This window comes from Sciurus vulgaris, assembly GCF_902686455.1.
Source record: "Sciurus vulgaris genome assembly, chromosome: 11".
NCBI lineage: Eukaryota > Metazoa > Chordata > Mammalia > Rodentia > Sciuridae > Sciurus > Sciurus vulgaris.
This window is the reverse complement of record NC_136472.1, coordinates 12,720,473-12,745,261: the sequence shown is the minus strand read 5'-3', so window position 1 is coordinate 12,745,261 and position 24,789 is coordinate 12,720,473. Positions and strand designations below refer to the sequence as shown.

The 24,789-nt window shown below is 46.0% G+C and overlaps 1 protein-coding gene across 1 annotated transcript in view; it reads right to left on the bottom strand.

Annotated features, from left to right (window-relative positions):
• DDB1 (damage specific DNA binding protein 1) overlaps positions 1–24,789 on the bottom strand; it is a 28,555-nt gene continuing 3,766 nt past the window's right edge. Inside the window, exons 5-27 of the mRNA XM_079103934.1 lie at positions 23,340–23,454; positions 22,164–22,261; positions 21,166–21,324; positions 20,505–20,588; positions 19,812–19,928; positions 19,140–19,242; positions 15,440–15,515; positions 15,233–15,341; positions 12,763–12,941; positions 12,505–12,668; positions 12,320–12,427; positions 11,955–12,162; positions 10,912–11,007; positions 10,727–10,838; positions 9,231–9,354; positions 8,747–8,911; positions 7,972–8,066; positions 2,901–3,071; positions 2,425–2,534; positions 2,008–2,177; positions 1,719–1,821; positions 672–795; positions 1–141 (exon numbers count right to left, since the gene is read on the bottom strand). Coding sequence (XP_078960060.1) covers positions 58–141; positions 672–795; positions 1,719–1,821; positions 2,008–2,177; positions 2,425–2,534; positions 2,901–3,071; positions 7,972–8,066; positions 8,747–8,911; positions 9,231–9,354; positions 10,727–10,838; positions 10,912–11,007; positions 11,955–12,162; positions 12,320–12,427; positions 12,505–12,668; positions 12,763–12,941; positions 15,233–15,341; positions 15,440–15,515; positions 19,140–19,242; positions 19,812–19,928; positions 20,505–20,588; positions 21,166–21,324; positions 22,164–22,261; positions 23,340–23,454 — 2,874 coding nt within the window. The 3' untranslated portion in view covers positions 1–57. The remainder of the gene's footprint in view (positions 142–671; positions 796–1,718; positions 1,822–2,007; positions 2,178–2,424; positions 2,535–2,900; positions 3,072–7,971; positions 8,067–8,746; positions 8,912–9,230; positions 9,355–10,726; positions 10,839–10,911; positions 11,008–11,954; positions 12,163–12,319; positions 12,428–12,504; positions 12,669–12,762; positions 12,942–15,232; positions 15,342–15,439; positions 15,516–19,139; positions 19,243–19,811; positions 19,929–20,504; positions 20,589–21,165; positions 21,325–22,163; positions 22,262–23,339; positions 23,455–24,789) is intronic.

Genomic DNA, 24,789 nt, shown 5'->3' with positions numbered 1-24,789 from the left:
GGGGAGGGCGGGAGGGCAGAGCCTTTGGCAGGCCAGGAAGGGGACCCCTGCCCTTGGCTAATGGATCCGGGTCAGCTCCTCCACAACCTTGATCAGGTCGTCTGCAGTGGCCTCTCGCTTCATACCGCTGCCATCGTCGTACTGCAACGAGAGGATGGGCAGGGCCTGAGGCCAACGGGGTTCCCCTCCGCAGCTGGTGAACAAAATACCCACCAGCCACTGCTGCCACAGGAGGGACAAAGCACTCACCAGAAACCCACCCTGCCCCCTCAGGGACACACAGCTGGGCAAGGCCTTTTGAGGCAAAGCTAGCTTGTAGGTTGCCCCTGGAAAACAGTCTTCCCCAGACCTACCATCTCCAGTGAGCAACAGCCCAAACTCCAGAATTATGGAAGTTCCTCCTGCCTGCAGGACCCTGAGCCTACCTCCCACCTCCAGGTGGTGCCAGAGGTCCCAGACATGCCCGAAGGTACCCTCGCTGCTAAAGCAGAGGGGCTGACGTGGCAAGAGCTCTTGGCAGTGCCTGCCACCCAGTGTGCACCCATGAGCCTTTCCCTCATGCAGTGAGGATTATTAAGAGCCAGACAAGTCTGCTGGCACCAGGGACCCTTGGATCTTCGGGCAGGCCCCTGCCATACCATTTGGCCCAGAATGAACTCCGCGCAGCTCACCTGTAGGTTTGCCACAACCTCCTGCATCTTGGGGCGGCTGATATCCAGGAAACTCTCAATCAGGTCGCCATCAATGAAGCCTGTGGCTGGTTCTGTCTTTCTCTCAGTGTGAAAGGATCTCCAGGTGGACAGGTGAGTTAAGGAATGTGTGCTTACCTGGAAACACCCCCAAGGTCATCCCCACCTCTCAGCAAGACCACAATCTACAATGACTGTCAGGACTGAACAGGAAAACAACAGTTTCAGCTGAAACTCATACTTTTTGGAACTAAAAGAAAATTTTAGCCTAATCCAATGGTTCTTAATTGGGTACTCTTTAAAATACAATAAGATCATAAATACTGTAAGATTGAAAATACAGGTCAGATTGTACCAGCACAAAGCCCAGGCACATAGGTACTCTTGGTGAGTACGAGGTACGCACCTGGTAAGAACCACTTGTCTAAGTCCAGCCCCAAAGCATCAGGGATGAATGAGCTGGGGCTCAGTGCCCAAAGTCCTAATTGTTAGCAAAAAAACCAAGACACCTGCTCCCTCCCTGGGCAGGACTCAGACAGGAGCCCTTCCTCTCCACCCCTGGCGAGAACTCTTGGTATCTCCCACACTAAACAAACTTCCAACAGCACTTGGGCCGGGCATGTCCCTGCATGGCTGACCCCAGAGTTCCAGCTTCTTCACTCTGCCGTTCTGCTGGGCGCTCTAGAATCAGAGAAAGCTGCCCTTCATGAGATCCCTGAGAGGAGATGCTCCCATGCTGTGATCTGAACTGTCTGACGCGCAACCGCGAAGGCCGGAAGCAGACGGCTGAGCAGCATGAACAGACATGCTCCTGACAGACCAGCTGTAGCTAGCTGATAAGTGCATGGGCACTGTGGTACTGTTTTCTCTCTACTACCATATATGTCTGAAATCGTCCACACAAACTAGAGAACAAGAGCCTGTTCTGTGCAGAAACAGTCAAAACATTTCTGGAAGCAGCCGAGGGTAAGCAGCTCCCTGCACGTGCCAGGATGTGCCCCCAGCGAGGGTCGGCTCGGAGAAGGATATAAAGAGTGCTCGATCTTGCCCACACTTTTAATGACTTTATTGAGTCGATTCTGCATGTCCAACAGGAGGTTGTACCAGCTCTCTGACAGTGAGGTCACCAGCCCTGAAGGAGGAAGAGGGCAGTGAGCCACAAAGAACCAGGGCAGCCAGCCAAGTACCACGCAGAGGGACATGCTTGCTGCAGCCCCTGGCAAACTCCTGGCTGTCTACTCGCTCTCCTTGATCCCTCCAAATGGCAGTCTCAGGAGGGAGGACTGTGTGGGAGCAAGCCCTGCAGGGGTGGCCTTACCAATCATGCCGTTGACCGTGCCAAAGAGCACTGAGCCCTGTGTTGGGGTGGAAGTCTCGCCCAGATTCTGCATGACCAGGGAGCCATGGCAGAAGACGTTGACGAACTCGCCCAGGTGGAAGAGCCCGACCTCCTGCAGGTGCTGCCGCTCCTCATCGGTGGTGGCGGCACTGAAAGGTAGCAGAAGTCACTCACTATCAAACCCACCTCCCGAGGACGGACACGACCACCCTCAGTGAACACCTGTCCTGGGTGCCCTGGAGCCCCTCTGAGAGGCGGGTCGGCAGGTCCGCAAGGCCTTTGATTTTCACGAAGGAAATTCTACCCGTCAAGGGCAACTGAGCCTGATGTAGCTACTGATGTCCTCAGCCCCACAGCCCCAGGGCCCCAGGCTGCCCACCAGCCATTGTCACTCACCTATCCTTCTGACACACGAACAAGTTAAAGGCATTTTCGGCCCCCAGGAAATTGTCGTCATCCAAGATTTCCACTGCACTCATCCAGTTGGGATTAAAGTCTCGGGCAATCTTAAAACAGACGAGATGCAACAAGAAAATATAACGAGTTTGTGTGGAATCCAATTCTGAGACCTGTCTGTCTTCTAGTCAGAAGCCCAGGCCCTGCTCTGCAAGATGTAGTCCTATGTCTCACAATTGCCCTAGAGATTTCCCCCCAAATCTCTGGCCAACAAGGACCATTTGGTTGCAACTTTCCAGAGATGGAGCCTACCTGAGTTCAGGTTTGGGGTGGAGGTGGGAGGGTTCTAAAAATACTTACGGATGCAGAATGTATGCTCAGGGAGAATGTTCCTACCCCCACTGGGCTAGAATAGCCTCCCACCAAACACCTGCAGGGGACTGAAGCACAGTCTGCACCCCAAGCACCCCCACTACCTCCTCAAAGTTTCCCTCCATGGGCTTGTAGGCAAGCAGCAGCACTGAGCGCATGAGGTCGCCCACCAGGATGAAGTCGCCCTTGGTCTTCAGGTAGAGGGCCATGATGTTGTTGTAGTGGTTACACTCGGTGCGCAGCTCCTTTTCTGTGGTCCACTCATAGAGCCGCACCTGGGGGCACACTTAGTCTCAGCCTGGGGAGCCGTTCCCCATCCAGCGCCCAGAGGCGGTGTGGGATAGGAGGTGTCTTACAGGGTCCTGGGTGAACACTGGTTATTTCAGTCTACATACTGCCCAAATAGGAAAACAGGGCAAGCAGGTCCAACTAGGAACACGATGTTGTCCTTTACAGGAGAAAACATGCCCATGGAAAGGAAATAGCAGTGCCAGCATAGAACGAAGGACACGGTGAATGGGTCATCTTGTGTTGAAGTTCAGGCACCAAGTGACACAAATTATCTCTAGAAAGAATCAAGACCCTTCTCCAGTTTCCTCATCAGGAAAAAAGAATACCTCCCAGCCATCTCCGAACCCTTCTCAAAACTCATACATTCCTGGAAAATTTTTATATGAACCCAATGAGTAGAGAAAACTGAACAGAGAAGTCCAAGGGCAAGTACTGCCAATAACTAAAAGAATCTAAAGAACTAGATTCTGCAGCTTTCCCCTACTATTCTCCAAGAGGTCAAAAGAAACCCTATTTTTCTTCTCCATTATAATCTTCCTTTAATTTCAACCACATCTCCAAAAGAATGAAGATGCTTTATAATTAGCAGTGAGGGGCAGATTCGAGTGAGGGGAAGACAGATTCAAGTTGTCTGAGTTGACAGGCCTTCCCTGGCAGGTCCTCCAGGGCCGAAGTAATCCCGCCAAGGCATCTGCACACTGAGACTCCTGAACAGAACACATTAGGCCGCGCTAGCTCAAGCAATGTCCAAAGAGCCCCAGCTCCACAGTTGCTTGCTCAAGTCACCTGCTATAATTATAACTGTTACTGCACCTCCTCCACAGGGCCAAGGGTCCCTCCAGGGCACCCATCTTCAAGTAATCCCAGCATACCTCTGGCGCTGGGAGTAAAGAAGGCTCGTCAGAGCTCCACATGCCCTGACAACACCCCACCCGAATCCCTCTCCCTGTTCTCAACCTCCTTCTCACCATCTACCATGGAGACAGCCAAGACCAAGGTCAGACCCATCAAAAGCCTGACTCTCATTCTCCCCAAAGCTTCTGGAGCTTTACTGTCCAATATGTTAGCTACCAGCTACCAATGTGGCTAGTTCAGATGTACTATGAATATAAAATGCATGCCAGAAGTCCTAGTATGAAAAAATGTAAGATATCAAGTGTTTACACTTGTAATGGTTTGGATGTGAGGTGTCCCCCCCTAAAGCTCATGTGTGAGACAATGCAAGAAGGTTCAGAAGAGAAATGATTGGGTGAGAAGCCTTTACCCAATCAGTGAATTAATCGCCCACAGGGATTAACTGAATGGTAACTGAAGGGGTGGGTGTGGCCGGAGGAGGTGGGCTTTGGGGCGTGGCTTTGGGTGTATACTTGTACCTGTGAGTGGAGTCTCTTTCTGCTTCCCACCATCATTGGAGTTGCTCCCCTCCACTACACTCTTCCACCATGATATGGAAGACAGGCCTCCATTCCAGGGAATGGAGCCAGCCGTCTATGGACTGAGACTTCTGAAACCGTGAGCCCTAAACTTTTCCTCCTCTATAATTGTTCTGGTTGGGTCCTTCGGTCACAGCAGTGAAAATGCTGACTAAAACAATAACGATTACATGTTGAAATATTTTAGACAGTGTTAACATATTATTACAATGAATTTCACCTGCCTTTTTTTGTGGGAGGGCAGGGTACCAGGGATTTAACCCGGGGTCAATTTACCATTGAGCTACATGCCCAGCCCTTATTTTATTTCTTTATTTTAACACAGGGTCTAAGTTGCTTAGGACCTTGCTAAATTGCTGAGGCTGGCCCTGAACTTGTGATCCTCCTTCCTCAGCCTCCCAAGTCACTGGCATGGCAGGTGTGCACCACTGCAGCCAGCTGAAACCAGGGGTCCAGTGAGTGCACGTTACCATGTGCAACTTGCCAATTCCCTCCTGCTTGAAATAGTCTCATCCCACGGCTTCCAGAACAGTGTTCCTGCAGTTCTCCTCCTACTCTGCGGTCATCCTGTTTGCCTAGATCTCTTCCGTGGAGCAGGGTGCAGGCTATCCCCTTCTCCACCACCCTCCCCGCGGGGCGATGCTAAGAGCTAATCCAGACTTCTCACTTCAGTGTGCCCTAAGAGCTGCCCTGCTCCCTCTCTAGCCTCCCGTGCCTTCGATTTCAGATCTTTCCACACCAGTTACCTAGCTGACAGCTCCACTTGGTCAACCACTGGGATTTAATACGCTCAAAACCAACATCTGGTTCCACCCTTCAACCCAGCTCCGCTCACAACCTTCCCTCAGTGGCAGCTCTGACCTTCCCGCGGCTGAAGCCAAGGTCCTCACTCTGTGCCTCTCATCCTCAGGTTTTATTTGTTTTATTTCCTTCAGTGGTGCTTGATTTATTCAAAATACAAAACAAAACAAAAAACCCCTTATGTACGAAACAAGCTGATTTTTATTTTCAAGAGTTAAAAGCACCCTTTAAAAAAAAAAAATGAAGTTAGAAACTGGATAACATGGAGCTGTTTCCTCAGAAGCATGTCAGTAAAAGAATATGCCACAAGGACATCACACGCACATCAGAACAGCTCGGGATAACAGCAAGGGGCAGCAGGGCCCGCCTGTCACAGCATCACCCCACAGACATTCACTGCAGGAGCGCGTGTCTGCATTTGGGCACAGAAGCAGGTTGCTTAAACACCCAGGTCGCACGAGGTATACAAGACTCACATCCACGTTAGAATACCAACAACTGCCTTGTCTTGTTTTCTTTTTCAGATGGTCTCTCTGTGTTGTCCAGGCTGGTCCCAAACTCATGGGTTCGGCGGCCCTCCCACCTCAGCCTCCTGAGTAGCTGAGACTACAGAAACATGCCACTATGCCCAGCTTTTGCCCCTCAGTGCATCTCAATGCACCGTGAACCCCCAGTCCCACCTTCATAACATGCACAATCTGACTATTACTTTTTTAATTTTGGTGGGGTCTTGCTATGTTGGCCACGCGGGTCTTGAACTCCTGGGCTTACTAATCTTCCTCCTCAGCCTCCCAAATGCTGGGCCTAGAGGTATGTGCACCACGCCAGGCTTAGAATCCAAATACTCTGCATCTTTTCCCCTGGTCCCAGAACCACAGACTGATATCTGGATATTTCAAAAGCCTCCTAACTGATCTAATTGCTTTGACCCTTGGTGCCCCGCGACCTTGCCAAAGAAGCAAAACATGTTCAATCACGTTCAAATCCTTACTCAAGAGACTTCCACCACCCTCAGAATAAAACTAAAAATCCTTCCTTCCTTTTTTTTTTGGCATACTGAGGCTTGAACCCAGGGCTGGGCTATATGCTACATCCCCAGGTCTTTTTGTAGTTTGAGATTCGCTAAGTTACTGAGGTTGGCCTCAAACTTGTCATCTTCCTGCCTCAGACTTTCTTTTTTTTTTTAAATTCATTTTTATTGTAAACAAACAGGACACATCTTGTTTCCCTGTTTGTACATGAAGTAGAAGCGCACCACTTGTGTAATCACACATCTACCTAGGGTAACAGTTTTGCCTCAGACTTCCAAGTAGCTGAGATTATAGGAATGTGACACAGCACCTGGCTAGAACCCTGGTCCTTACCCAGCCTCCCAGGAACGTTCCAGCTGCTGGCTGCCTCTCTGACTTTGCTCCCCTGACCAGGGGCCTACTCCTGCCTGGATGCCTCACAGTCATCTCCCTCAGCTCAGGCCAGGGCTCCTCTCTCCCTCCCTGTGGAGCCTGCCCCAGTGCAGGGGCACCCAACAGACCTACTGGCCATCTGCTAGGAGAAAGGACCCCACACCTGCGCTCCTCCTGGCCCTCCCCCAGTCCCAGCCCATTTTACTCTCACTGTACCGTAGCTTGTCTATTTGCTCTGAAGCTCCAGAAAGGCACCTCTCTGTCCATTTTACTTACAACCAAATCCCAGCGACAGTGCCTGGCATGCAAGTGTTCAACTGATATTTTCTGAAGGAACAAACCGACTAGAAATGTTTGATTTAAAGTATTTAAGTAACACTTCCCTACTTTCTGAATTCTTAGCACCTTTCATAAACTATGATTCACTGTGACCCTCCAAGACAGGAGGTTCCAGAATGCATCATTTTCCCAACTTATTTGACCATGAAATTAAAAACTGTTTTAAATCACAACATCAAGTTGTACATCTTAAATACATACAATTTTTTTTCTGATTATACCTCACCAAAACTCAAAAAGGTTTTCTTTTGCAAGGGAGAAGATAAAGTCATGCCAAAAAAAGAAGTGGAATATTTTACAGGGCTAGTATTTCAAGTATGGAGTTAGGATAATATGGTTTGGCTCATTTTGTTCACATAGATTAAATGTCCTTTTGACCCTGAACACCCTGAGTTTAGGGGCCACAGCCCTTTCCCGTCACTTAGGCCCCTCAACACTCAGGAACTGACACAGTTGGTTCATAAAACTAAGTGCAGTGGCCAGGACAGGTGGTGCACACCTGTAATCACAGCAACTCAGGAGACTAAGGTAGGAGGGTTGCAAATTCAAAGCCAACTTCAGCAATTTAGTGAGACCCTGTCTCAAAATAAAAAGGGCTAGAGATGTGGCTGAATGGTCAAGCACCCTGGGTTCAATCCCTGGTACCATTAAAAAAAAAAAAACACACACACACACACACACACACACACACACACACACACACACACACAACCAACTGCAATGCCTGGTTCTATCTCTGCTCCCCCAATTCCCAACTTAGAGCTCCATCCTCCATTCCCACTAGGGTGTTATCCTTAAAATCTTACACACACACACACACACACACACACACACACACAGCCCCAGGAAACGTAAGGGAGACATGTTGTGCAGACGTCATGTGCAACCTGACGTGGTGTGGGCCTCACCGTGCTATTGATGCTGGCGAGCAGCTTCCCGTTAAATTCCACCATAGAGTACACAGCCCCTTTTACTTCCTTTTCAGCAACAGTCTGCAGTTTTCCTGGGGGGAAACAAGAAAATTCTTGAGTCTTTTATGAGAGTCCACCTTATCTCATGTGGCAAGAGCCACACTAGTTCTACAGCCCCTCATCTGAAAAGCAAGACACAGAAACCACAGCTGTTGAGGTGTCCACCACCTAGGGACATGCTCCAAGGCAGCGTGCAGTGACTCCAGAAAACGTCCAACCCAGCTCCCACCCTGAAGCTCCAGATCTCTCTCTCAAAGTGGAGAGCAAACTTCACCTTGGCCTCACAGCCGATTTCTGGGCTAACAGTTAATCTGTAGAAACATCTAGGGTAGGAGTGGTGAGACGAGATGCAAACACAAAGTGCTGAAGCTGGAAAGAGCACCTAAGGGCTTGGGCAGCCAAGGGGAAAGCCAATGGGGAAGTCTCAGCTCCTACTCTGGCCATAAGATTCTCTCACCCACAGTTCACCGCTCCCCCTTTCTTCCGCCTCTCAACACAGAAGACAGGGGAAGAAACTCAAGCTAGATTTAAGGGTGCCCTGCTCACCTATTCTGAAACTCAGTCAGATAATCAAATGCTTGAAAGGAAAAGCAGAATTCCTCTTCATGGCCTCTAGCCAGTTCTTCTAGACTTAACTGAGGCTGAGGCCTCAACGGTCTGCTCGGCTCCCCAGCACTGCATTCCTCGGAAGCAGCACACGGGGCCCACTCACCATCTGAATACTGAAAGACGACGATTCGGCCCTGCTTGGGTTCTGCCTCTTCAGGATACACCATCGCTGTGCCCACAATGAAGTACGTGTTGGGGTCTTTACCCAGCTTGCAGGAGACCAGGCTGAGCGCATACTCGTTCTGTAGAAACTGGTGGGCATGGAGCACTGGAAGAGGAGCAGAGGAGCAGGGAATGTCTGGTGTCCCTTGCGCCTTCCTCACACATAGCCTTACTTCACTGAGGCTGGAGGCTCATATCATGATAGAACAGGAGCCGCCCCCTGTCGTGGGCAAGCCTTTTCAGGCTACCATCCCCATCAACCTATGTCGACGAAAGGGAACCAGCACTCCACGCTCACGGCAACTCACGAAGGTCCTCCCCCTCCCTTTCCTCTTAGGAGGGTCTGCTACACTGTCAGGCTGGATGTCCTGGAAGAGCTCAGTTTAGGGAGGATGTAAGGTGCCAAGGACAGCACTCAACTGCACCTTCAAAGGTGTGCTGGTCGATGATAAGGAGGTTGTGCACCTCCACCTCTTCTCCAAACGAGGTCTCGTGAGGGGCAGTGCTGCTGGAGAACAGCTTGCTGGAGCTGACGCTGCTGGACAGGGCCTGTGAACAGAGAGAAGGTGCGTCAGCCCTCTCAAAAGCAGGGAAGATGCCAAGAACCTCATCAGGAAGGGCTGTCAGATTGGGGTGCAAGGCAGAGACAGCACAAGGAGAAGAATGGCCAGGGTGTAACTCAGCAGTTTAACACTTGCCCAGCATGCACAAGGCCCAGGGTTTTTTCCCCAGCACTGAAAAAAGAGAGGGTGGGGGGAGAGAATGCAGGCTGGATGGCTGAGTGAGTGGAGTACGACAAACGGTGCTTCAGAGAAGACACTGGAACCAAGGATAAGAAGCCAGTACACAACTGACATTCTGGCCTGAAATCTGAAGAGCAGCAAACATAATCAAAAAACAGTGATACTGCAAGTCAATCAACACAGGGACAAAGCGCCACCCTCAACAGGAGGAGCAGGGGAGCACCGCAGATGAAAACATAATGTACAGTTCTATTCTGGATTAAGAAAGGAGGTCCTGTCAGATGTGTGGGAGAACGTGCAGCAGAAAACTTTCATCTCCCCTAAGCCTCTCGTCTGTCCTATCACAGTCACTTTACAGATGAAAAACACTGAAGGCTAGGCTGCCCAGTCCAGTCACATGGCTAGCACTAAGCCTCAAACCAGTTCTGTAGACTGTCCCAGGCACTGGCCCTGGCCTGCTGTGCACTCCCTCAATCACACGTGCAGATGCGGTCGTCTAACTGACTGTGGGCAACGGGACTCGGTCCTGCTGCAGTCATCAAGCAGCAACCATTTCTGCTTTTGTTTGCAGCAAGGCCGGAACCCAGAGGCACGCTTTCACTGAGCTACAGCCTCAGCCCCTTCAATTTTTTGTTTTGAGACACGGTCTTGCCAAGTTACTCAGGCTGGCCTCAAAACTGCCATCCTCGCCAGGGACAGTGGTGCACACCTGTAATCAGCTTAGGAAGCTGAGGCAGGAGGATCTCAAGTCCAAGACCAGCCTCAGCAACTTCGTGAGGCCCTAAGCAACTCAGCAAGACCCTATCTCAAAATGTTAAATAAAAAAATTTAAAAAGGCTGGTTCAGTGGTTAAGTGCCCCTGGGTTCCATCCCTGGTAGAAAGAAATAGAGAGGGAAGGAAGGAGGGAAGGAGGGAGGGAGGGAAAGAGGGAGGGAGGAAAGGAAGGAAGAAATTAATTGCTGTCCTCCTGTTTCGGGCTTCCTGAGTAGCTGGGATGACAGGTCATGCTACCACACCCAGCTGTGCCCACCTATTGACTGTCTTTCAGGCTATCATGACAAATGGGAGTAGCTGTGACTGAATCCATGACTCGCAAAGCTGAAGCTATTTCCCATCTGACCCTTCGCAGAAAGCCTGCTGTCCCCTACGGTCATTTGTCTTTGTCCGCTGCCCTCACCTGGGTGCTGGCACTGGGCCTCAGGGCAGTTGTGCCTCCACTGGTGTCTTGAACTTCGATGCGGCTGGAGAGGACACCAAAGCACTGGGACACTTCCTGATAACAGATCTTCCTGCACAACAAGTTCAGAACAGTCAGAGGTGCTCCACACCGACTCCTCTGCAGCACCCTCGGCCTGCACTCACCTGGGAGACTCATAGAGGGGAACAGTGCGAATGTGCAGCTTCTGGATCTCATCGATGGTGCCGATGGTGAGGGTGCTGTTGTTGGCCAGTGCCAGGCTGGAAAGAAGGGTCTGGGTTTAGGCTGAGTAGATCAAGGAAGGAAGCATTCCACAAGGCAACTCCACGGAGGGAAGAACAGGGAGAACTATACCAGCTTACTCCAGGGCAGGGTCTCAACCTTGACTCGATGCTAAAAATCACTTGGGGAGACTTAATTCTGATTCCTCCTCCCACCCACAAGACATTCCTATTTAACCAAACTGGATGGGTCTAGGCTTAGATTCTAACAGGTCTCGACTTGCTGCTAATGTGAAGCCAAGGTTGACAATCCAGGTGTTACTGATCTAAGTAGTAACACACTACTGTGTGCATCAGAAACAGCTAGATGCAGGGTTCCTGCTGCCCCCAACCTTGTCCCCAAGAATCTACATTTCTTCTTTTCTTCTGGTGCTGGAAATCAAACACGGGGCTTCCCCTCTACCACTGAGCTACACCCCCCAGCTTGAGAATTCGCATTTTTAACAAGTTCCCAAATAGTGCTGGCTGCGAGTTGGGGCTACCCTTGAGAACCCCTGCTCCAGGGGAGTACATGATGATCCCTAGATCTGGGGTTCTGGACTTTAGCTAATCAACTGAATAACCCAAGTTGTTTTCTGAAAATAGAGGTTCTAGAGCCCAACCTCAGGCCTACTCCATCAGAATCCAAGAACAAAGAAAAAGTTGTTTTTGTTTATCTGTCTGTGGCACGGGGGATGGACCACATCCAGGGCCTCGCATCCTGGGCCAGCACTCAACCATAGACCTAGCACCTCAAATCTGTATGTTTTTTTAAAAGTTTCTCAGTGCTTCTAATGGACAACCAGAAGTGAGAAACTCTGCCCTATACTTCCCACTGCAGCTACTGACTGACTTAGACACTGGGGGAAAACCTGGGTGGAAGGGTTTGAAGGTAACATGATGACCTCAATCAGTGGCTCCTGCAGAACAAAGAAAAAGAGGCTCACCTGTCAGGATAGCCATCTGAGTTGAGGGGACACATGTAATTCACTTCCTTGAGGTTGACATTGGAGAAGACCAACTTGTGGTTGCTGCTATAGATGACAGTGGGCCGGTCAGAGCAAGCAAAGACGTTGGTGGTAGAAAGAGAACGGAAAGTCCTCAATACTGTGGGCTGTGTGCCCAAAGTCACCTTCTTTCGGTCGCTCAACAAGCCTACAGAAAGAATGGCATCAAGATAAAGGGAGAAAGAAAACAAGAGAATCCCCTGGCTGAGAAAAAGGTTCAATCAAAGCAGAGCCCCGAGGCTAAGAACGGCAAGTAGCTCAACACTCCATCTTGAAAGCGCCCTTCACTCCACCGCTCTTCCTACCTGTCTCAATGTTGAGTCCAAAGTAGAAAAGGGCTCCATCTCCCAAGGCACAAAGGAGGTAGTGGCTACTCTCAAAAGTGGTCATCAGGATGGAGCGAGGAATGATCTCTGCAGAAAAGAGGGACATTTAAGTTTTTGTTCCACATTCTGACTGATTCCACCCCGAGTCACCAAATGACACATACCTCCACCCAGCATCTCCTTGTGCAGTAGTTCAAAAGAAGGCAGCTTTAAGATTCGGGCAGAGATATCTGTCCAGAGGCCAATGGCACACAGTGGGGATAGTCCACTGCTGTCCCCTAATGGGGTGATATCCAAGCAAGCCACCTCGTGTTCCATCTCTGTGTGGCTGAACAAAGAGGATTATGGCAGAATAAGGAAATTCAAGGACCAAAGATGTCCCAGAGAATAGGAGAGGAAACAAGCGACAAATAAACACACACCTGACCTGCCGGAGCTCCTGTGGATGAATCTGCAGGTAGTAAAGGGCCCTCCCCACGGCAACAACCACCTGGCTGCTGTTGCACGAGGCGACGCTGATGTTCTTGCCCTGAGGCTCCTTCCACTCACTGACCAGAGCTTTGGGTTCTTGAGAGACCAACCTCACAGATGCTGAAGTGATCTAGGGAAGGACCAGCAGTGGAAAGGGGTCAGTGCTGCCCTTTTAGAGACCTAATAAGTTACACGAGTCCTCTTCTTCCCCATCGTCCCTCAGTAGCCACAGGGGATTGGGTCTAGGACCCCAGTGGAAACCAGAATCAGCAGGAGCTCAAGTGCCTCATATAAAATGGTATTTGTACACACACACACACTCTCCCATACACTAATCATCTCTACGTTACTTATAATTCCTAAGACAATGTCAATACTAGCAAGTAGTTGCTACATACTTTGTTTAGAAAATGAGGACAAGAAAAAGTGTCTGTACATGTTAAATATAATCAGCAATTTTTCCCAAAATATTTTCAATCCAGGGTTGGTTGAAAGCATGGATGCATAATGCATGGACATGGAGGGCTGACTGTATCTTTTGACTATATTTTTTCCCAAAGTGTCACAATGATTAATTATAACAGACATAATTTTTGATGCAGCCCTGGAGAAGACTGTCTTAAAGCTGCTTACATAGCAAGATGGGTGGGTCCTATTTCATTCAAAGTGAGGCGCTAGGACAAGGCAACCTGCATCCTGGGGAAAGGCAGCAATGGAGTCAGGCCCTGTGATGACTAGTCAAGCAGTCTTTCTCAAGACCAAAATGAGACCTTTAGGATATCCAAGTTCCTAACTATGCATGAGCCATTAAAGTTACTTGAAGGTCCTTGGTGACGGTCACATGTATTTGCTTGTTTGGGTGCTGGGAGGGAACCTAGGCTCTCAGGCATGCTATGCTTCCTAAGCATCTGTTCTACAACTGAACACTGCTCCCACTCCTTGAAATAACATTTCACAAACTAATTTTACCACTGAAATAAGACAAACAATAGGCTGATAACATTTATCTACTGGTTTATCTGAGTTGTCATGACTTTATACTCAAGGATAAAAGAATGGGGTAAGTAGGCTGGTGCCAGTCTTTAGACCAATTCAAAGACACCAGGAACAAAACAAAAATTCAGTATTGTGCTCATCTCACACCGGTCCACAGGCAGACAGAACTTGCCTTTTAGTTTTTACCAGTAAGTCACTGCTAACTGGCTAAGAGGAAAACCAGTGGATGAAAAGATGGAATAGCTCATTACTCCTCAGGCCTCTGAGTGCCCAACCCACAACCAGCAAGACCCTGACCCTGACCACAAAACAGAACAGTTAGGATGTCAAGGAGGGCATGGAAAAAAACTAAAGGCTCCAAACTTAAAAGTATGCTGGGAGGTTGGAGGGTGTTCAGAAAACAGGCTCTGTGGATGAATGCCAAAAGTCTATCTGCCCTATGTCACAGGCAGACTTCAAGAAAGCGTGAGCACAGAGGAAAAGCACTGGATGCAATTAATATCAGGAAGGAGCTGCATTATTTTTTCCCCTCTTTGTGCTTTCAGTATATTCCAAATACACATGTATCAGTGTTACATAGGGGAAAAAGTTTGATGGTCTCAGAAGACATAATACAAAGGGCTACAACAGGACCCAGACGTGTGTGTGTGTGTGTGTGTGTGTGTGTGTGTGTGTAAAAGAGTAAAAGAGTCCCAATGTATAAATACAAATATATGTGCACATTTGTGGAAGAAAAATAAAGCTAACAGGAGCAACCCTGAAGTCAAGAATTGCTATTTCTGCTGGGCACAGTGGCATACAACTGTAATCCTAGCAACTTGGAAGGCTGAGACAGGAGGATCACAAGTTCAAGGCTAGCCTCACCTCACCAACTTAGGCCCTAAGCTTAGTGAGACCCTGTGTCAAAATAAAAATAAATTAAAAAGACTGGGAATGTAGCTGAGTGGTAAAGAGCCCCCAGGTTTAATCCCTAGTACAAAATAAAAAAAAATTTTTTAAATTTAAAAAAGAGTGTTTTGTTATTTCTGAGTAGGTTGTCAGGTAATATCCCCCCACACCTGAATTCTGTATTATTTTCAGAGTCATAAAAACTGGTGGTTTTAAACCAGATGCAATGGTGCATGCTTATAATTCCAGTGGCTCGGGAGGCTGAGGCAGGAGGATCCCAAGTTCAAAACCAGCCTCAGCAACTTTGTGAGGCCCTGTCTCAAAATAAAAAAATAAAAAAATTTAACTAAAAAGAAAAGAAAATAGGGAGGGAGGCAGCTAGGGCTGGTGGCTCAGTGGTTAAGCATGCTGGGTTCAATCCCCAGTACCAAAAATAAATAAATTAAATTTTTAAAAACATGATAGTTTTAAAATCCACTGGTGCTCTGTAGTTGAAATTTAAGTAAATTGTAAAGTGTGCCCTTCCTCAGTCATTACCTGGATAAGCTGCTGATGAGCCACATTACCACAGAAGAAAGTCTGCTGATCATCCACAAAACCCATCAGTTCAGTTTCTTCCACCTCTTCTCCATTTAGCATGAGAACTCTGCAGCAGGACCAAAGGCCTGGATCAGTCTGGGACCAGTTTACCCACCTCACAAGCGTCACCCCAGTGCCCAGCGCCAGTGCCAGAACCATCCTCACCTTGTCTGGCCCACAAAAGAAAGCACCAAAGTGTCATCAGTCTCTCGGTTGGGGTCAGACCGCAGTGGCCACAAGCCTAGAACAAGGAGAAAGGATTATGAGACACAACACAGACCAATGCTGTGTGCATACCTGATGGGAAGGGCAGCCGGGTCACGCAGGAGCAAGAACTTGGAATCAGAGTCCTGAGCTCAAATTCCCTTTGTGTCTTTCTGGCTTTAAGACTTTGAAGAAATTAGAGATTTTTAAAGAACTGTTTTGAGCTGGGACAGGTGGCTCACACCTACAATCCCAGGTAGCTGGGAGGTGGGCGCAAGAGGACTGCAAATTTGAGGACAGTCTGGGCAACTTACTGAAACCTCCATTTCAAAATAAAATTTTAAAATGGGCTAAGGATGTAGCTCTATGGTAGAGTACTTGCCTAGCACACATAAGGCCATGAGTTCAATCCCCAGTACCACAAAAAAATTTTTTTTAAAAACAACTGTTTTGAGCCTGATATTTTATATATATTTGCTTGTTTGTTTTCGGTAATGGGGACTTAACCCACAGGTCATTACCACTAAGTTGCATCCCTAGCCCTTTTAATTTTTTGAGACCAAGTCTAAGATGTCCTGGCTGGCCTCGAATTTCCATCTCTCCTGCCTCATCTCCCAAGTCACTGGGATTACAAGCATGCACTATCACACTCAGCAATATTTTACATTTTAATTTTGATTTTAGACTGGAAAATATTTTTCCATGACTCAAAGTTAAAGTTTATTTTTTTAAACTTGGGAATGTAGTTCAGTGGTAGAGCAAGCACTTGCCTAGCATGTAGAGGTCCTGGGTTTGACTCCAGCAACACAAAAAGATTATTTTTAAAACATTCATGGAGGGGCTGGGGTTGTGGATCAGTGGTAGAGCACTTGCCTCAAATGTGTGAGGCACTGGGTTCGATCCTCAGCACCACATAAATAAATAAAATAAAGGTATTGTGTCCATCTACAAAAACCAAAAAATTTTTAAAAATTTACAGAGAAGGCTCACTGCCATACCTTTCTAAACCACCCCCCAAAGAAGTCATCCATAACCAATTTTTATTTATCCTTCTAATTTTTTTCAAATTTAAGAAAATAGGATAAACACTATTACAAGCAAATACAGATATAAGAGCCTATCACTGTTCTTTTCACATAAAAAGCTATGTTGGAGCCCTTATGAGAACACAGTACTTCCTCATTTTCTATACCTGCACAGCAAAATTGAACAGACATACCCATTTAACAAGTCTCCACTGATACTTTCTCAAAACTGCACTCTAACATACAATACCATAAGGAATAAGCTTGCATTTATGGCACTTTGTACACATGAAGGTCTGTGCAGTAGCTGCTCAGAACTGAGATTGCAGTGAAATCACAAAAGGCAAGTTTTTCTTCTTCTGGTAGTCCCAGGGATTGGACCCACAGCCTTGCATATGCTACAGAAGCACACTACCATTGAACTATATCCCCAGCACTTTTTTTTTTTTATTTTGAGAGAGGGTCTGAGTTGCATAGGTTGGCCTCAAACTTGCAATCAGCTTCAGCCTCAAGCCTTCCAAATAGTTGGGATTACAAACATGCATCAAAATGCTGTGCTTGATGTTAACACATTCCCTTCTCTAGAAGGTGCATGAGCATATTTATTTCACACAGTCTAACACAATGTATTGAGAACTTTGAGATTTGGGCTCAACTAGTAAAGAATGGTATTGCTGCTTACTTTTGATTTGCATTTTTCTCATAATATGAAGCCTGTTACCTATCCATACATATCCTTTGCCAATTGGGGGACAGAAAATCCGGTGGTTTCTTTCTGGAAATTTCTTATAAATTTAGGGAGACCAGGATTTTGTCTGGAAGATAACCACAACTCTTTTATCCAATATGCCATTTCTTCTGACTCAGCAAGCAGTGTTTTCTGTTTTTATTGGCAGAAATATCTTAATTTTATGTAGTTAAATTTATCAACTATTTTGGCTTCCATTCTTTGATACATAGTTTAAGACATTCCCCATTCCAAAATTATAAAGGAATTCACTTTTTCTTCTAGATTTCATACTTTATCTTTTAAATTAAATCGATTTGGATTCTAGCAAGGTATATGATGAGCAGTATAAAACCAAATTTTTCATTTCAAAACAATACCAGTCATCTGAACTCCACTTATTAAAAAGTCCCACCTCTAACCCACTGAATCAAGATGGCACCACTATCATACAATGTACTTCCACATGCCATTGTGTCTATTTCTGGACTTATGAATCTTCCACGAGACTTTGTCTACCCATGCACCAATACTGTACTTTTTTTCTTTTCTTTTTTTTTCGGTGACAAGGGTATCCTTATGTTGCTATTGCCCTGAACTCTGGGTTCAAGTGATCCTCCTACCTCAGCCTCCAGGATAGCTGTGACTATAGGTGTGCCACCTCTTGCAGTGCTAGTGATCAAACACAGAGCCTTGATCACACTAGGCAAACACTCTACCAAACTGAGTTACATGTCCAGCCCCTGGCTATACTTTTAATTACCAAGGCTTCAGAGTGGGTTTTAATATCTGATAAGGGTTAGTTCCATCTCACTGCTCTTTTTGAAGTTTCCTAGCTATTCTTGCTTCTTTCTTTTTCTACCTAGACTTTTTTAGGTGAAGAAAATAAAAAGTCTAGAGTTATTTCTTGGTATTTATGTCTATTATTGTAAATCGCCTCTTTTCCTCAACTATTCCTTCTAGTTGACTATGTTTACATGAAAACTACTGATTTCATTGTATTATTCTTATGCCTTGTTGCCTTCACAAATCCTTATCTGTAAGTTTTCCAGATGATTCTCTAGGTTTTACAGTTATAACTTTTCTGGTGTACCTCTATTTTAGCTCATCCTTTTTCTTTATTCTGACTTACTTTTCACAAGATGTGCCTCTGTGTACAACTTTGAGTTGGTTTGCTTTATGATTCAATCTGACATTTTTCCCTCCTAACAGGTGAATTTAGCCCACCACATTTAGTGACATGACATGTTTGATATCAACTATTATTGTTTTGTATTTACTATTTATACATCATAAAAATCTTTCACTACATAGCCTTTTTCTAATCTCCTTTTGATTATAATTCTTCTGGAATTCAGGAAGATTTATATCTCATTCTAAAAGTTACATTTAAGCCAAATGTGATGGCAAACACCTAGGATTCCAGTGGCTCGGGAGGCTGAGGCAGGAGGGTCTCAAGTTTGAGGCCAGCCTGGCAACTCAGTGAGAGTTTCAGCAACTTAGCAAGACTCTGTCTCAAAATAAAAATAAAAAGAACTAAGGGTATAGCTAAGTAGTAGAGCATCCCTGGGTCCAACCCCCAGTACCACCACTGAAAAAGTTGTATATACACATATACTTCTCTTTATGTTTCTTTAAGAATTCTATCAGTTCTTCTATCTAAACATAACATTTAATCCATACTCTTTTCTTCCTCCCCCACTCCTCTATTCCACTACCTGACTTTGATCAGTAATTTTTTTTAAGTCTTCCTTTTTTTCTTTAAAAGAAGTTTAAGCTTCTACCACAAGATTTGTCATGCCTCTTCTTACTCATTTATTTTCCTCTAACTCTCACCAAAATGTCTTCATGATAGGTAATAAAGTCAAAGGCCAAAAAGACCTATATCCTTTGTCCACCAAGAAGCTACCTTTAATGCCTGGTAAGTCAATGCTAGCGTGTTCGTGGATTCCAATTCCATTCCGGATGATCCGCAAGGAACCTTCTTTGAAAGCCCCAGAGCAAGTGACCAGCTGCAAGTAGAGAAAAGGTTTTTAAGAGCTCCCAAGACTGGTGTGATCAAACATACGATCCTTAAATCCCAGCACCCTTACTACAGCGCTAGGTTTGAAAACACAGACTTGGCAGCTGTAGAGCTCCAGAGTCCCTCGAATTTGCCAAGAAGGGTGTCTTACTTCTGGCAGTACAAAGCTCCCACCATTGCTCCTAACAAGCCCGCTTAGATCTGAAGCCTAGTTACTAGAAAGAGCAAATGATCTGGAGCCAGGCACTCCTGCCAATTATTAGTCAGGTGACACTGGACAAGTTATTCAAACTTTTTCAGCCCTAAATTTCTTTACTTCTGAGATGGCCAAGAATCAATCCTTACTAACAGGGTGATTGTGAGATTACAGATAAGGTCTACTGAGTGCTTGGCAGATGAAGACAGGCACAAAATAAATCAAAGTTTTCCTTGCATCCCTGGGATTAGTCAGCAAGGCTCCTGAAAGTCCATTCGGTACACACTGCCCATTCTAGATAAGCACAGCAAGAACAGTTTGAGTGGGCACACTGAGTATCCATTCCCACAAAACCCTCGTACCTGCCCCTGCCCCTGCCTCTCCAGGTCCACCACGCACATATCCACAATGGGTCCTAAATTGGTGAAGGTTTCCATGGCCACTACATAGGAGCCTTGTTCATTGCTGTCAACGTTGAGCTAAGAGGAAAGAACAATATCAGTCCCAGAATACCCCTGACAGACCAACCCTAGTGAGGGTCATTATCCCAAAGAAACTCTCAGTCCTCCTAGATCTGTCCTTGGACTCCAGAGATGCTCCAAGAAGGGGACTGCTGCTGTAAGGAGCATGGCTGTTCTGCAGGTAGCACGCTGACTAGCCAGCAAGTTCCAACCTGGAGTCATACATGGATTTTAGAGAAGCAGACAATTTTTAGAAATTAAACTAAAATGTCCACATGCACATTTCAGAGGAGAAAGTCCAGAGTTAGTATTCTAAAGGGGATCCATTACGTTACACTACGACCTATTTGAGGGTAGAAACCAGGTCATGCTCACCGTGGTAGCCATAACACCTAGCTCCTTGCCTGGCACATTTGCTCAAGAACCAATAAGTCAAAGAGTTAGTCAAGGGTAGTTTGTTAAATTAACTAAGTAGAGAGCTGCAGAACAGGAATGTGGATAAATTGGAGAAATTGTAAGAGGCGCAAACGGAGAAGTTTGATGAAGGAACAGTGAGTACAGCAAAAACAAGAAGCCAGAAAGATGTCTTCTCACCTTCACAAGCTGGGAGTCACCTAAGCGAGACCCGACGAACACAACACCATTATCAAGGTACGTTAGGCACTCAGCAATGGAGGTCTAGAAGGAAGTCGGCACATGAAAAATCAGGATGGAGTCCACATGGTCTCTGACACCCCCTGAGAAACTCCCTATTGAAGCAACCATTTGGAAACTGTTCTCCACTCAAATCCCCAGACCACAATAAGCAAATGTCACTATATCCCTGAAGTTTATGATTCATTTATCACATCCCTCCACTCAGAAAAATCCATAATTTATCTCGTACATGCCTGCTCCAAACAGTAACTTTAACCTAATAGCACCAATCTGCACAAAATAATTAGAAACCTCTACAAGTCACTGCATAAGCATTAGCTTTCTGGGAACCCCCTCCCAGGACTGACTGTCAGCCCTACATTAATCTTTTAATTCCATACTGTGTCTCTTTTTTTATGCTTGAGGTAGTATCCAAGGGCCTGGGAGATCCCCTAACATATAACTCATTAGAAAATAAACTTCCACATCAGGACTGACGGACTGTTGCTGTCAGTGTTAAGGTTTTAAGCAACATAATTCCCAGAGCACAAGTGAGGAAAACACACACTCAGGATCACTAGGCACCTAGAAGGTGGGGCAGAGTAGGGACAAGCCCTACCTCTCCGAGGAGCTCCACACGGAGATCTTTGAGGGTGACAGTGCCATCCATTTGCTCCTCCTTCTCCAAAAGCAGCATGAAGAGTCGTCCTTCCATGTCTCCCAGCAGGTATCGAGAACCATTAGGGTCTACCCGATTGTGGCACACAATTGTGCTTTGCTGCCAGCAGGAGGGAATAACCCTTAGAGTAAGCATCTTCCAAACCAGAAGGCAAACCTGAGCCGACCACTCCCTTTGCCAAACCCAGCCATTTTTACCAGCAAGGAATCCAGTCTGCTAACATTGTACATGATAGAAAATGGACAGCTTTTTTTTTTTTAACCATGAAAAGAATTTTCTGAGGCATTCAATTAACATACCCTAAATGTTTACTCACATATCATTCTACAGAAAACAAAAACATATAGAATTAGGGGGCCTAGAGGGCGTAGCTCAGTGGTATAGCCCTTGCCTAGCATGTGGGAGCCCCTGAGTTCAATTCCCAGCATTGCAAAAAATAGAAAAGGAGAGAGAAGAAGCTACAGCTGCAATTTCACTAGACTATGAATGGATCATAGATGTTATTCTTTATTCTCAAAAAGAAAAAAAAAAAATCAAGTTCTTAAGGTTTAATTTTCATAACTTGAATATGTTGAGGATTGAAATTTTTTAAGACTCATTTTTTAGAGTCTATATAATTTATCAATATAACAGCAATAATTCATCAGTATGTTACCTTACATGATTTGAACCAAAAATTTGCCCAAGTTGATGGACAGGATAAATCTATTTTGATTGGTATTTCTTTTACTTAACAAGGAAGATCTCTGTAAGCAAAACTGGGCCAATCTCACTCTGCATTTCCAAAAAAAATGGAATGGAAAAACATTCATTTATATACACAGTGACTAGCGTGACCGATGTCTTATGACTCTCCTTTTGACGAAAGGGGAGTAAAGGAATAGCAGAGTAAGAACTAAGAAAGAAGAGATGGAAGAAAAAGTAAAAGATTTGTTCACCTTGATGATAGGAGGGGCAATCGCCAGGTACTTGTCGCCATTGTGATAGGTAATGGACTCCTGTCCAATGATGATGGCTCCTCCAAAGGGCTCTGGGACTGCAGGAGAAAGACAACAGCTTAGAATGCTCAGCACTTTGGACTTAGCAAGCCAGAGGTGGCAGGGTCTCCTGCAAACTAAGCCATTGAGCTACACCCAGCCAAAGGATTCATCCTTTCTTTTAAGATGGGACCTTGCTATGCTGCCCAGGCTGCTCTTGAATTCCTCAGCTCAATGGATCCTCCCACTTCAGTCTTCCCGAGGCTGGGACTACAGACACCCAGCAGGGTTATTTGTTTGCTTTTGCCTCTCTTTTAGTGCTTTGCTGTTCCCATTAGCAGGGAGTCTTCTCCATGTTCTTCCATGTGCACTCTCCCTGTTTTCTCTCCAAAACTATCGACCCTTCCTAACAAGCCTAAAATTGTCCCTTAGGGTAAATCCCCCCATTATCAGAGCCACCATTTAGAAGAGTCAATTTTCCCTTGATTAAGTGTTTTAAAACTACCAGGCAAGACAGATGACATAATGTTGGGGGAAGAACACAGGATAAGGGGCAGTGCAGCCTGGATTCTAGCCCAGGTTTTGTCACTTATGGACAGGCATGGGCAAGTCCCTCTGGCCCTCTTTCCTCATCTCTGAAAAGAAGTCAGATTAGATAAGCTCTACTGGTTTCCTTCAGTTTTCATGTTATGCCCAGCAATAAACCAATGACACTCATCTCCATATGCCTCTCTGCAAATCCACCTCAATGATTTGTAGTCAATCACTGAATCTCAAGTAAAAGGAAAGTTATACGTTGGAGGGGAGGAGTAAAAACAAAATCCAAAGACAAATAGAAAAAGCACAAGAAAGCACATTTAGGGCTAAAGCTATAGCTCAGTGGTAGAGCACTTGGGTTCAATCCTGAGCACCACATAAAAATAAATAAATACATATATACATACATTGTCTCCATCTACAACTAAAAAAAATTAAATTAAATTAAAAAAAGAAAACACATCAGAGAGACAGACAGACAGACAGAGGGGGGTGAGGAGGAGTAAGCAACACACACCACCACTGCTGAGCACCGAAGGTGAGGAAGGTAACAAGAATGGGAAGACCTGAGGAGGACAAATTCCCTAACCCGTGACCAACCTGCAATCACCATGGAGGCTTCAGCCTCTACATTTTCCTGCTTCCATGGGCCCTTATTGAACTCCTTCTCTCGGAGAGATACCTCATAGGTTTTTACGTGCCGCCCCTGAGGGTCCTGGGGAGAAAAGGTGGAATGATTAGTGCTTAGGAAGGATGATTCTTGAGTTGCCGGGTCCTGAAAGGAGCCAGCCACCACCTGCCAGGTTTGGACAATTCTGTCATGTCACCCTCCCCATCCTTGCCCTTCAGCATGCTAACAGTCACCTGAGCCTGTTTAATTTCTGAGCCGACCACTGCTATCTGAGATCTACTATCTCTAAAACTCAACCAACAAAGGTTTCAACAGAAAAAAGAAAAACGAAGCTGTCACCTTGCACTGAGCACTGGAAGAGACGCAGTGTGTTCCGTGCCTTCAAGGAACTTACAAAATAGCTAGAGAAAAACACATTGAGAGGCTGACTCTAAGTGATTTAAAAAAAAAATGGATCCAATTCTTAAAGGCACGGAGGGGTGCCGGGATGGCTCCTCTACAGGAGTCAGAACGTCAGCCCTGCCACTATCAGTGCCGTTCCTCCCCTCTTTTTTCTGAATCGTGACTCTTCCCCTCCTTTTTTGGAATCATGACTCACATCAGTCTTGGGGCTGCCAAAGTCACCTTTAGAAGCTAAAGAGCAGGGACAGGGAGAAGGTTATGCTCAGTCAAGGGAAGTCGGCTTCAACAAAGGCCAAAGGAGAGTTTGAGAAGTCATGGAAGGACTTCAGCGATGTATTTCAGGGCAGGGGCCACACCTCAATCCGGGAGACAGCTCCTGAAGTACTAGCGTGAATGCTTTCGCATGGGAGGCACCCGAGTGTTTGTCAAATTGAATTGTTGGCATGAAACAGGAGACAGTAATTTTTGGTTGATAAAGACTTTTCCATCAAGGAGTAAGACCCATCTTTACAAGAAGTTCAAATGGGGGTGGATTTGGGCCACTGAGACACAAAAGAAGATGGTTCCACAGCTGGCAACCCTGGGGCTGGGAACAGTCAGCCAGTCTTGAATAATCAACAGTACCAATGTTTTAGTGACCTGTCATCTACAATATTGAAGAAAAGGGAGAAATTCAGTTTTTATTTGTTTCAGCTTTGAAAGCTAGTAGACCAAATAAAATCTCCTAAACTTGTTTTGACTTTATTTAATTAAACTTTATTCCAACAAGCCTTAGGACTATAGCACCTACAATGATGATAAGAAATATACAAAAATACATGAGTACTTCCGACACTTTACACAGCTACCAGAGTATTTACATGACACACATGCTACCTCTCTATGTGGAATTAGAAAGCCACTTCCTTCTGTCATTTATTTAACCACATGGAAGTGAAATGACCTCAGGCTGGCCAGGCCTTTGTTTTAAAAGTCCAGGATTTTGCCAAGACATTGGCATGTTAGGTTGAAGCTCCA